At 46.7% G+C, this 12541-nt stretch overlaps 1 protein-coding gene across 1 annotated transcript in view; it reads right to left on the bottom strand.

The window, feature by feature from the left end:
* Positions 1 to 12541, bottom strand: part of RAD51B (RAD51 paralog B) — a 545357-nt gene that overhangs the window by 267641 nt on the left and 265175 nt on the right. Inside the window, exon 9 of the mRNA XM_015413281.1 lies at positions 9209 to 9327. Coding sequence (XP_015268767.1) covers positions 9209 to 9327 — 119 coding nt within the window. The remainder of the gene's footprint in view (positions 1 to 9208; positions 9328 to 12541) is intronic.

Below are 12541 nucleotides of genomic sequence, written 5' to 3' on the forward strand. Positions count from 1 at the left end.
GAGAACTCTATTTGCCCCTTCAAGTAATCTGTGGTTATTTTCCGGTAGCAGTTGTATTAACTTTCTCATCCATACTATGGATGCTCTAGAAACAGTGGACGCTGCTGCGGAGGCCTTAATAGCTAGGGCATTCGCTTCGTGAGCCCTTTTTAGGGCATGATCGGCCCTTTTGTCTAAGTTATTTTTTAAATTGCCGTGGCCGTCCTCAGCTAGTAGACCAGAGGATTGTAATGCAGCCACAGGTGCATCCACAGCTGGAACCTGTAGCAAATGAGAAACTGAGGAAGTCATAGGATACAGCCTCTTAATTGCCCCCGGGATAGGCCTGCTTGACAGGGGGGTAGACCATTCTGATTTAATTTTTCTTAAGTAAAAATCTGGAAAAGGAAAGGCATCCTCCAAGTAATCTTCAGGAGGAAACATTTCGTCTGTAATCTCAGAGTTCTCAGCCTGTTCAGATTGGCCTTGAGAAGTGTTTGCAGGTTTGAGTAAGGATTGAATTTTAAGGGCTGATAAGGTCTTTGTTAGTAAGTATTGCAGATCGTCTGGTTTGAAAAAACGAAAAGACTTTTCTTTTGGAGTGGAAGCCTTTGCGGGTAACTCCCTTTCAGTTTCAGAGTTCGAAGAAAATTCCCCCTCCTCTCTGTCACTATCGTGAGGAGATGTAAGAAGCTCTACCTCTTCAGCTTCTGCCCCCCCCATAGAAAGGTCTGTATCAACTTCAGGTCTGGAGTCTTTAGGACCCAGGGGGACACTGTCCCTGGGAGTTTTGGCGGTTCCTTTTCCCTGGCCTTTGGCTTTCGGGCGAGGGGGGGAAGGAGAACGAGACGGGGGGAGTCTAGTGGTGCGGTGGTGATGGCCCTGACCGCCCGCTGCATAGAAAAGAGCAATCTCCTCTCTCATAGCCTGTCTAAACAAGGCCATTGCCCCAGGAGAAATGGGAAGGGGGGGGGGATTATGCATAACGTTACCGCTCCTGAAGCCTTCTATCCCATCGATCATTCCGGATTCCAGCCTTCCGTGAGCGGTTTGGGCACCCCCGCATGTGCCCGAGGTTCCTGGGGCCTCAAGGTGCGGGTCTAGGCAATGGCAGCCACCCCCGTCTTGTAAGAGTGTGCGGCTATCGGTCGTTAAAATGGCCGCCGCTACCGAACCGGGCTCATTGAATGCACGCATATCAGTTTTGGCGCGCTTAGGCTCAGCGGCTTCGTTCTTCTCCGCCCCGTGAGGCGAAGCGCTCCGTTTCTTCGTGCCGCGGCCAGAAGTGTCGTGCCCGTCGGTGTCGGCTTCTGGTCCTGATAGGAAGCCGTCATTTTCCCCCTTATGAGCCATGATCTCTTTGTTGAAACAGTCACGGCTGAAGGACTGTTCGTCAATTATCGCCCCCGAAGGGGCGGGGGGGGGGAGGGGGGGGGGCGGGCCTTTTAGAGAGAAAGAGAGAGAAAGTAAAGAGGAACTATAGTTGAAGGGAAAAGTTAGATTTTAGAAGGTAGTACTAGTGACAGGAAAAAAATTTTTGTTAGCAAGGCTAACCCTATGCTGCGCTCCCTACTGAGGCAGGAAAAGAACTGAGCCTGGGTGACTCCCACCAGGAAACAGGAAGAAGTTTTTTTACTTAGTCCTGCCTCCCTGAAGAAGGATGGGAATCACCCACAAGATGGCCTCCGCCTCAGGGGAGAACCTTAGCAGACAAGAACGAACATTCTTTTTCCTTTTTTCCCCTTTCAAGTTGTTTGGATGGAATAGCTATCTAGCTGTCTGGTGTTTTTAACAGGCCTTCAGTACAGCAGAAGATAGGTTTGCTTGAAGTATAGAGTTCATGGTTTTAGTTGTTTGGGGTAAAACTCTGCAGTGTCTGGGTCAACAAGGGCTTCAGTTTTATATCAGAAAACAACACCTTTTGTTTGAGTATGAAGAATCCTTGGGTATTATTAATAAGGTTAGGTTAAATAAACATTTAAGATACCATGTAGTCACACTTTTTCCTGTAACTGACCAATGAATGAATGACTTACTCAGATGATGCTCTGTTATTTTGTGACCAATTATGATTTCTGCCTATGTCATTTTTGGTATAAAACTTCATGTACTTCCTTATATTTATTTATTTAATCATACTTATGTCCCGTTCTCCCAGCCATAGCCAGCTCAGGGTGGCTTACATACAATACTCAATACATTAAACAATTAAAACAATTAAACAGCCCATTTAACAATATAAAGTACTACTGATTCATATTGCTGTTAATGATGGCAGCCGATTTCCGTAGTCCATTATAACAATGGTATGAGGCTCCAGGGATGTTATAAAGCTCCAGGGAACATGGCTCTCTGTCCTTCAGTTGTTGGGGGTGGCTCCATAATTGAAAGCCTGGGGGAAGAGCTCCGTTTTACAGGCCCTGTGGGACTGCATAAGGTCCCGCAGGGCCCTGATCTCTTCCGGGAGCTCATTCCACCAGAACGAAGCTGCCACAGAAAAAGCTCTGGCTCTGGTCACAGTCAGTTTAGCCTCCTTGAGGCCCAGGAGGGCGAGTCGAATTTGGGACCCAGATCTCAGTGCTCTCTGGTGAACATGTGGGGAAAGGTGGTCCCTCAGGTATGTAGGCCCCTGACCATAAAGGGATTTAAAGTTAAGAACCAGCACCTTGAAGTGGATCCGGTATGCTATCGGCAGCCAGTGCAACACTTTCAGCACTGCTCAGAAAGCAGTCAATTTAGATAGGCTGGTTTGGCCTAACTGTTTTCAGTTATTTAATTGCAATTAAATATCCAAAGAACTTCCTCCGAATTGTGGCTTCCTTTTTGGCTTGGGAATATATCCGTACAACAGTAGTGTTTCTAGATGATGAATGTCCTTTCCTGGATACAGATGAATGAACTGCCTTTCCTGAATTAATATTTTCCATGGATTGCAAATATGCACTTATCTATTTACTGTAAAGGAGGCACTCATAGAGACTCTGAGTGCCAAAGTGGGGACAAATAAAGGCAGAGTAAGATAATGTCTCTGTTCTCAATACACAATCTTCCACCTTGAAATGGAAATGAAATGAAGCCCCACATTACTCAAAAATGCCTCAGATAATACTAGAGCATGTGTACCAACAGTAGCATACTAGTGAGAGGAAGAGAAGTTGACAAACATTAGGACAAGAGAAGGCTGTGTCCCCACCACCAAAGTGATCATGGGTGAGAGGGGGAAATCACCCCCCCACACACACACTTCATTGAATTCTTAAAAGATGAAGAGAGGGCTGAGACAGCCCTTTGCCAACCAAGTGATTGTGGGGAGATGAAACGGAAGATTGATGTTCACTTACTGTGAAGCTTCCTTTCTTGGTGGTCCAGTCCTTCCGTATGGGAATTAGGCTTTTCCTCCTCAAGCAGGGTCAGTCTAATTGATTGATCCAGCTGGGGGAGGGGCCTGTTCCCTGGGCTGTCCCCAGTCGTCTCCAAGCCGTGAACTCCCCCACAGCCCTTATCACTAAAAAAGGAATACACTTTCCCAATATTGTTAAATGTGCACAACATAGTAGTTATCTCAACCTTATTTCCCCCTAAGCTCGAAACTCAACATGGGAGGAAAAATCAACAATTATCACTCGCATCTAACATGATGCTCCTGTTAACTGAACTATCATCATTCCACACTCCCTGTGTATCCAGAAGCCGTCCTCTTATTGGGTGGGCAGGACTGTCCCACTCCTGAACCACCGAGAAAGGAAGCTTCACGGTAAGTGAATACCAATCTTCCATTCTCCAGTGGTCTAGTTAGTGGGACAGTCCTTCCGTATAGGATATAGAACAGCAGTGTGCTCCAAGGGAGGGTTGCTCGGCTTCCAGATCTACAGGGTGTGTTGCAGCACTCTGCACCCAAAAGCTATGTCAGCCTATGCCCACTTATCAATTCTATAGTGTCTCGTAAAGGAGTGGACTGATTTCCAGGTGGCTGCCTTACATATTACCTCCAGAGACAGGAAGGATCTATATGCTGCTGAGGTCGCTGCCCCCCACACTGAGTGCACAGTAATCCCTTCTGGGGGATCCAGGCCTTGGGCCTTGTATGCTGGTGCAATGCAGTCCCTAATCCACCTACTAAGGGGTAGAGGTGGAAACCTGTTCTCCCAAATTCATTTTCCTAAAGGATACGAACAGCATCTCTACCTGCCTGTGATGTTTAGTTCTATCCATATAGTAACTGAGTGCTCTGCACACATCCAGACAGTGCCACTCCCTTCTCCCTATCATGTTTTGGGTTTGCGCAAAAGGATGGAAGGATGATCTGTTCCGATCTATGGAAGGCTGAGTTGACTTTCAGAATGAAGCCTGGGTCTGGTCGTAAGGCCACTTTGTCGCTATGAAAAATACACAGTTCCTTGTCTACCGATAAGGCCCTCAGCCCCAATACCCTCCTAGCTGATGTTACTGCCACCAAAAACAGGGTCTTGATTGTCAATTCCTTCAAAGGACATGTTGCCATTGGTTCAAAGGGGGCTTACATAGGGCTTTTAAAATGATATTTAGCCTCCAAGAGGGAGTCCAGTGCACCAGAGGTGGTTTCAATAAAGAAATCCCCCTCAAAAACCTCCTAACATGGGGATGCCTAGTCAGAGAGGATTTAGGTTCTGCTCCCCACACCAGGACTGAAACACCTGCCACGTAGCATTGTATATTCTATTTGCGGACCCCTTCCTGGATGCCAACATAGTCTCTACTACCCTGGTTGAATAACCCAACCCTTCTAACTGTTGCCGTTCAACCTCCAGGCAGTGAGGTTTAGAATGGCCAGTTGAGGATGCAAGGTTGTTTCTGGAGACAGTAGATTGTCCCAGAAGGGCAGGTGCCATGGTTGTACCACCGACAGTGCTTAGCAGGTCCTGGAACCAGGCTCTCTGTGGCCAAAATGGTGCCACCATCACCAGCTCCGCCTTTTGTTTCCACAATTTCTGTATCACCCTTGGTATCGGATCGGTGGAAAGGCATACAGGATGCCCTGTAGTCAATCGCAGTTCAGAGCATCCACTCCCATTGTCTGGGGTTCTTTCGTTCTTGACATAAACCGTTGAACCTGTTGGTTTCATGATGTCACAAACAGATCCACTTCTATTGTCCCAAATCTGTTGACAATTTGCTGGAAGATGACTGGACATAGCCTCCACTCTGCTTGGTCCAATAGACCTCTGCTTAGTCCGTCCGCTAGGGTGTTGTCCTTGCCTGCCACATGAATTGCCTTTAGGGACTGGAGATCTGTTTCCGCCCATGTCACCAGAAGGCTCGCCTCCACATGCAGAGACTATACTCTTGTTCCTCCTTGTCTGTTTACATAGGCTTTTGCGGTGGTGTTGTCCATCTGGACTAACACGTGCTGTCCTGCCAGACTGCCCTTGAAGTGCCGGAATCCCAACCTTATGGCCCTGAGCTCTAGGAATTTTATACCCCCCACCCCAGTAAGCTGGCATCCATGGTCATCACCACTTGTTGTGGCTCCCATATCTGGGACCCCTGAAGAAAGCGGGAGGGGGAGGGGCCGGGAGCGGGAGGGGGAAGTTCCCTTGCTGCTGAAGTTCCCTTGGTATTCGGACCATCTTCTGTTCTTTCTTGGCAATGAGGTTTTGAAAAGGAAGAAGAAACCGTTGTAGTGGTCTTGCGTGGAACCTGGACCATTGGACTATGTCCTGACAGGAGACCATCACGCGGAGAAGTTTGGCTAAAGTCATCACCTCTACTTTGGGTCCATTCAAGACTGCGTTCATCGATGACCTGATCTTGTGTTGTCTTTCCTGTAAGATGTACACTCTGTCCTCCACCGTGTCCACCTGAGCACCCAGATGGACCAGTTTCTGTGTTGTGTTTAGGCTGCTCTTTTCCCAATTTATCACAAATCAATGTTCCTTGAGGGTCTGGATTGTCAGATTCGATGCTTCCACAGTTTTCTGAAATGATGGCGCCTTGATCAGGATGTCGTCTAGATACGGAAACGAGGACACTCCCTGCATCCGCAGATGGGCTATCAGAGCCACTAAAACTTTGGTGAAAACTCTGGGTGAAGACTTGAGGCCGAACGGGAGAGCTTTGTATTGGAAGTAATGTCCGTTGTACACAAAACGCAGGGATTTGTGATTTGTCTGTCTGATGGGTATGTGCAAATAGGCCTCTGATAGATCTATGGCAGTTAAGAAATCTTCCTTTTGAATAGCCGATAGAATTGACTTCAATGTCTCCATCCAGAACCTCTTTGTTCTGACATGCTTGTTTAGCCATTTTAAGTCCAGAATCGCTCTGACTTCCCCGTTCTTTTTTGGGACGATGAAGAAGATGGAATACACTCCCTGTTTCAGCTGTGTTTCCGGTACCCGTTCTATCACTCCTATGTCTACTAGATGCTGAATGACTCTCACGAGTAACTGATGTTTCTCTGTCAATGAACTTTGTTTGATCTGTACAAAATGGTTGTAGGGAAGTCTGGCAAATTCTATGGAGTAGCCTTTGGAGAATGTCTCCAGTACCCAGCAATCGCTCACTGTTTCTTGCCAACGATGTGCAAAGAACTGGAGATGACCTTCTATCCCCTGACCTTGTGCCATGGCGTAGTCATGCTGTGGCACTTTTCTTGCCAGGTCTGGTTCCCTGCTCGTTTTTATGCGTAAAGGGGGATTTTCCATCTCGTTAGCTACTTTGTCATTTCCTTTTGGGTGACCTGTTGTAGGTTGTGTGACTTGCTTTCTTGTAGTCACGAAAGGACTGGTATCTTTTTTGAGTTTTAAACTCCTTCTTTGAAGGTAGAACTTTTTTCTTTTCCTTATTCTCCAGTAGGTGTTTGTCCAGTCCTTCTCCAAAAAGGTTGACCCGTTTAAATGACACCAATGCCACCTTAAGTTGTGCCGATGAATCCACGTCCCAATTTCTTAGCCAATTATGCCTCTGGGCTGCCACGCTGCTTGCCATGGACCATGCTGATAGCTGTAGCGCATTGAGCGTGGCGTCTGCTGCAAAAACTGTTGCCAGGGCTATCTTTTTTAGTTTGTCTTTGACTGCCTTGGGATTGTCACTCTCCGGAGAATCTAGGTCCGATGCCCAAGCGTAGGCAGCCCTAGCGAACAAGGAGCCTGCTGTGGAAGCCTTCAGCGAGCAAGAGGAGGTCTCAAAATCCCTGCGCAGTCAGCTTGTTCAACACGTCTGTCACTTTGATCCTTTGGGAAACCTTCTGCGTCTGTTGGAAGGACTGAATTTGATGTCAAGCTGGTGACTGGATCATCGACCATTGGTAGCTTTATTCTCTTCGTAGCTTCTGGAATCAAGGAGTAAAACTTGGGGGGAAATTGGTTAGTGGGCTTAGGCCTCGTGGGATGTTCCCATTCCGCTTTCATGATACTAAAGAAAGCTGCTGGAAGTGAAAGCCCCGATTGTGTTACAGAAACTTTTGGCATGCGTTTCCCTGAGCCCGCTTGGAACTCTGGGTCTGGGTCCTCTTTTTCCTTAGACTATGGTGATAATTCCAAAGTCCTCAGAACCTTAGGTAACAAATGTGTATAAAGTTCTTGTGGGAAAAGTCTAGTCTGGTTAGTGGGAACTACTTCTTCCTCCTCCTCAGATAATTGTCCATCCTCTTTATCAGATGATGCAGAGGAAGATTCAGAATCTCCCTGATAAAGATCCAAGAGAGGGCTACCTTCTCCCCCTGATCCTGCCTATCTCTTTTGGACCTGGGAGGTAAACAGGGAGCACTGGCAGAAATAGCTCACTTCCTGGTTTTCTTGAGCTGTCTGCCTCTGCTTGGAGAAGATCTAGAGGTAGCAGGCTCATTGCTCTCCTGCATCAGTTCCCTGAACTCCTTCCTCATTTCCTGTTTAATCCAATGTAGTAAATTGGCCTTTGCATCTTCCCCTGCTAGTTCCACATTCAGGGGATCATGCGTGGATAAGGACACAGACTATCTGGGAAATTCAAATTCACTGTGATGGGATCCCTGTCTTTGGGGACTAGGAATTTCAGATCTATCCTCCATTTTACAAGTTTGGATACCTGGGGTAAAGTGACAGAGAAACCTTCAGAAAGTGGAGTCAACCAAATGGCTGTGCCTGTGGTCTTTCTGTGCCTGTGTGGACCAAGAGGCTGCTTGTCTACGCCCAGCTAAGATTGCCATACCTCAGGACAAAAACCCAGGCAGAAGAGACCTCCCCCCACAACTGTCTGCATTGTTACCCTGCTCAAATCGACTCCAGGACTAAGGAGCTGGGTAGAGAGTCCTTCCCCCCCGCCGCCCAGAACTGAACGTTTTGGAGCTTTCTTGGGGTGGGGTGGGAAGTGGGGGGAAATGGGGAGTTCTCTCTTGTCTCCCCCCATTCATCCACTGTCCCCTATGACCGGCAGTTGCTTACCGCGCGTCCTCTGGGATGGTTTTCCCAGTCGCATTGGTCTTCGTGCTGGGTGCTTTGCGCCTTGAAACGCCTCCGTGTCATGGCAGTTCCCCCAGCTCCCACACCGAGTCCCTGCTGCACTCTCCCTGTTGCGGAGAGGCAGAGGGGGACTCTCTGGCCCAAAGGGGGAGAGTCCTGAGGGAGTCTGTGGAGAGGGCCGTGGCTACCGGGAGTCTCCTGTGCCACCGGCCCATCTTGAATGCTGCCTGCGGCTCGGGCAAGGCTCCTTTCCCCGGGACCGAGGTTTTGCGCTGCTGTCTGCAGCTCTATGTGGTCCCTGGGGCCTTTTGCTGGATCTTCACTCTGCATGAGCCGAGTACTTTGTCTGCAGGGCCGGTAAGACTGGGGACAGCCCAGGGAACAGGCCCCTCCCCCAGCTGGATCAATCAACGAGACTGACCCTGCTTGAAGAGGAGGAGCCTAATTTCCATATGGAAGGACTGTCCCACTAACTGGACCACCGGATAATTCAGTATGTTCAGCTCTTTCCTCCTGCACACACTTCCTAGACAAAATCACACCCCTTCACTGCTGAAGCCATTGTAGGGGAAGGGAGCAGCTGAACTCAGAGGAAACTTTCAATAGACTCAAATGATTGATTCATTGTGAGGATAAGGAAGTCGGGGAAACAAATGCCTCACCCGCCTTACATGTTCTCACTTGTATGTACTAATAGTGACACAGAAATTGCCTGTCACAGTCTCATCTCTCACTAGAAACAGTCAGTAAGGCCTCAAATAGAGCCCACACTATGGGACAATGGAAGCAATATGCCACCTCTGGATCCTCACCTGTCTAGTCTGTGAATCCAGATACTGCAGGATGAGTCTCGTATTCACACTGTGACTCCATGTATTCCCCAGTGCTGCAGTCACGTAGCTAGACTCCCCAGCTCCATTTCTGGAACATCCTGGAATAAAAATGAGGAAGCACTGAAGTTACATATTTCAGTTACAACCAAATTGTGTAAAATCCTGAAGATCATCTCATCATGCCTCGAATTGCTTAATTATGGAGACAAGTTATTTTCATCTTATGCTCAAATTTCAAATCACTGCATTTTCCACTTGGGTCAGCATGGGCAGATCACTAAAATGAAAATCTAACGAGAATATGAAATGCTTAGCTTATTACTTTACATGCTTATTATGAACAGCTGCTTAGACATGAATTTTAAAAATTAAACACAGTAGATATTTACCAATTTTTACAATGAATAAGGCTGCTGCTTCTACTTTCCACCTTGTGTCTGCAAAATGAGCTTGCACCAAAGTGGAACCTGCAATGTGTTTGAAATTTGTCAAACTGTATCAAGGACAGACAGAGAGAAGTTTCACTAAACCACTTAAAATTTATTGAAGCAATTGCTAAGGAAGAGCTATGATCTCATACAAGTTACTGTCTATAACAGGGGTATGCAACCTTTTCAGCCCAAGTGCTGGGGGGGTGGGGGTGGAAGCTACCATTCAAGATGCCGGTGCACTGCCAAACAAAATGGGGGAGGGAACATGAAGGTTGTACTTGGCCAATCATACTTGGAACTTGTCAAAACCCAGTGGCACTGTCAGCATCTCAGGGATTCATCTTGGACTCAGCTGGTGGCTATGCAAATCTGAAAGGAAATGATGAGCTTAAGCATTGACTGTTGCCTTTTCCCACACTGTTGGCCCCAGTAGTGTGGTCAGTGCCTCAATTGCTTGGGTGGGTGGAGATCTGGCCCTGGGTGCCAAACAACATAGCTTAGTGTGCTGTGTTGTCTTACTCCTGGCCTAAATTATATTATTCAGATCACTGTTTTTTCCTTAGCATTTTACACATGCTAACACAACCCTCTACACAATACTTTCTTAACAAAAAAAATGTAATATGTGTAAGCTGTCCCAAGAAGCAAGAAGAGAACATCTTTACTTTTTACTACCACAGCCTGGGTGCAGCCAAATGGGTAGGAAGCATCATATTACAATACTGTGCAGTTAAAAATTTCTTGAAGCAGAGATTGGGCACTGAACTGGACCATTCATCTTGTGGATATCAAGTTCGTGCATCCACTGTGTTCTATGTAGCACATATAATTCATTGCAAGATTGTTGTCTGACTTGTTTGTCACAGCAACTGATTGTCACTTTGCAACCTTCCACTTACTCTGCCTTAGGAAAATATAGCAGTGGTGTGTCAAACTGCAATCAGTGTCTATAACAATTTTTTCAAACTATCACTGCAGTTCAGTCTGATAAAAACTAACAATTCTGTCGACTTCCGGTTTATGGTGGCGCGCTGAGCAGATTCACCTCCCAGACCTCCCGGGGGTGAAGCTGCGCACCGGCAGAAAGGAGAGGGGCCGAGGCATCGCTACCCCTCCCAGGAGCCTGGCGAAAGGCTCCTGGCCAGGGGACTCCTGAGAGGTCGCCTCTTCACCAGCGCAATGCTGGGGAATCGAGGCGCTTCTCCATCCCAACGGTCCCTCTGCTGAGTGTCCGAACGGAACTAGTGACGCTGACCGGGACAAGCGCTGGAGATTGAGTGGCTAAAATGGAGGCAAAGCGAGGTCGTATGACCGAACATGAACAGTGAGTCGGACTAAAGTGTATTTGCTATTTAAAAAGAAAGCTCCCCACCCCATGGACTCGAAGTAAAGCGAGCGGGGGAGGAGCCCCTCCCTTGCGCATAAACTTAAAAGCGAGACCCGGGGGGGGGAGCGGAAGCAAAAGCGATAAAATCTGTTGGGAAAGACTTACCAAGGCACATATGAGCGCATATTCAGAGACTTTAAAATTTTTTGCGAAAGTAAACAATCCATAAAGATGGCGGGGAAGAGGACTGAGAAAGAGAAACTTTTAAAATCAAAAGTAGCTGAGAGCCCATGACCGGAAGGAACCACCGAGCTGGCCAAAACTTTGGCAGAGTCCCTGTGCCCCCTGCTGGACCAGATGACTAATCTCAAGGAACAGTTGTCAACAATGAACCAATGTATCACTACTCAGCAGACACAATTGAATGAGACTCTCAAAATTACGGAACAAACAGCTGAGAAAGTGAAAGAAGTTGACGCCACTGCTCAAAAGGTGAAGAAAAAGGTACAAAAATTAGAAAAGAAGCAAGTGTCTACAGAAGAACAGCTTCTACAACTACAAATGGAGAAGGCAAACCTGGTCCTTCGTTTCCAAGGTGCCCCAGAGACTAAGGGCAAGAATCTGAAGCAAATGATGAGCGAAGCATTAGCCCCAGTGACAGATTTGAAGGCGGCGTTGTTGATGAGGGAGATGGATGTGGCCTATAGGTCATATTCCAGATATATAAAGAAAAATAATCTGCCTGGGGAAATAGTAATAAGATTCTCAAAGAGGCACGTGAGGGAAAATTGGGGACAATACTATCAGGATCTTGAAAGATATCCCATTTGAAATAAGACAAAGGAGAAAGAAATATAAAGATTTAATTCTTTTTCTTCAAACAAATGCAATAGTGTACAGGTGGCTAATTCCAGAGGGCGTAACCTTCAAACTTCAGGATAAAAAAGAAAAGATTGACTCTGTTCACAAAGCATGGGAATTTCTGAGAATCCAGTTGGGAGAGCCAGAGGAAGTGGAAAAAGAGGAGGACAGTAAGTTCAGTGGTGAGCTGGACTCGGGGTCTTCCGGAGAGGACTCTCTTTTGGAGAAAGGGGCGGCGGCCCCTAAAAGTCCTTACAAACTGCGGAAAAGACAGAACAAGAAAAAATGAAGGCTGAAGGACTCTGAATTGTGCCTTTGAAAATATTACTGTTAATAATGAGATATTTTGGGGTCTTTTTCCCAACAGTTAAATTTAAGATTTAAACGTGACATTAGCATATCTAAGTTCATAAAATTGTTAGAGTTTTAAGGGATGGCTTTGTATTTAAGATAATTTGATGATCTCCTCTCTTGGGTTTTTAGTTAGTAGTGGTTATCTTTTCTTTCTCCTTATTTGTAGTTTCCCCTCCCCTTTTTTCATTGTGGTTTGTAGTCCTTATATAAAATGCAATTAAAAAATCCCCTTTGGGGGGCAAAACCCCCACAAAAAACTAACAATTCTGTCAAGCTTATAAACAAATACTGGGGGAAATAAAGTGGCCAGTTACATGCACAGTGTATTCTGTGAACTAA

Source organism: Gekko japonicus, unplaced genomic scaffold (genome assembly GCF_001447785.1).
Source record: "Gekko japonicus isolate JY-2015 unplaced genomic scaffold, Gekko_japonicus_V1.1 scaffold32, whole genome shotgun sequence".
In the NCBI taxonomy this organism is placed as follows: domain Eukaryota; kingdom Metazoa; phylum Chordata; class Lepidosauria; order Squamata; family Gekkonidae; genus Gekko; species Gekko japonicus.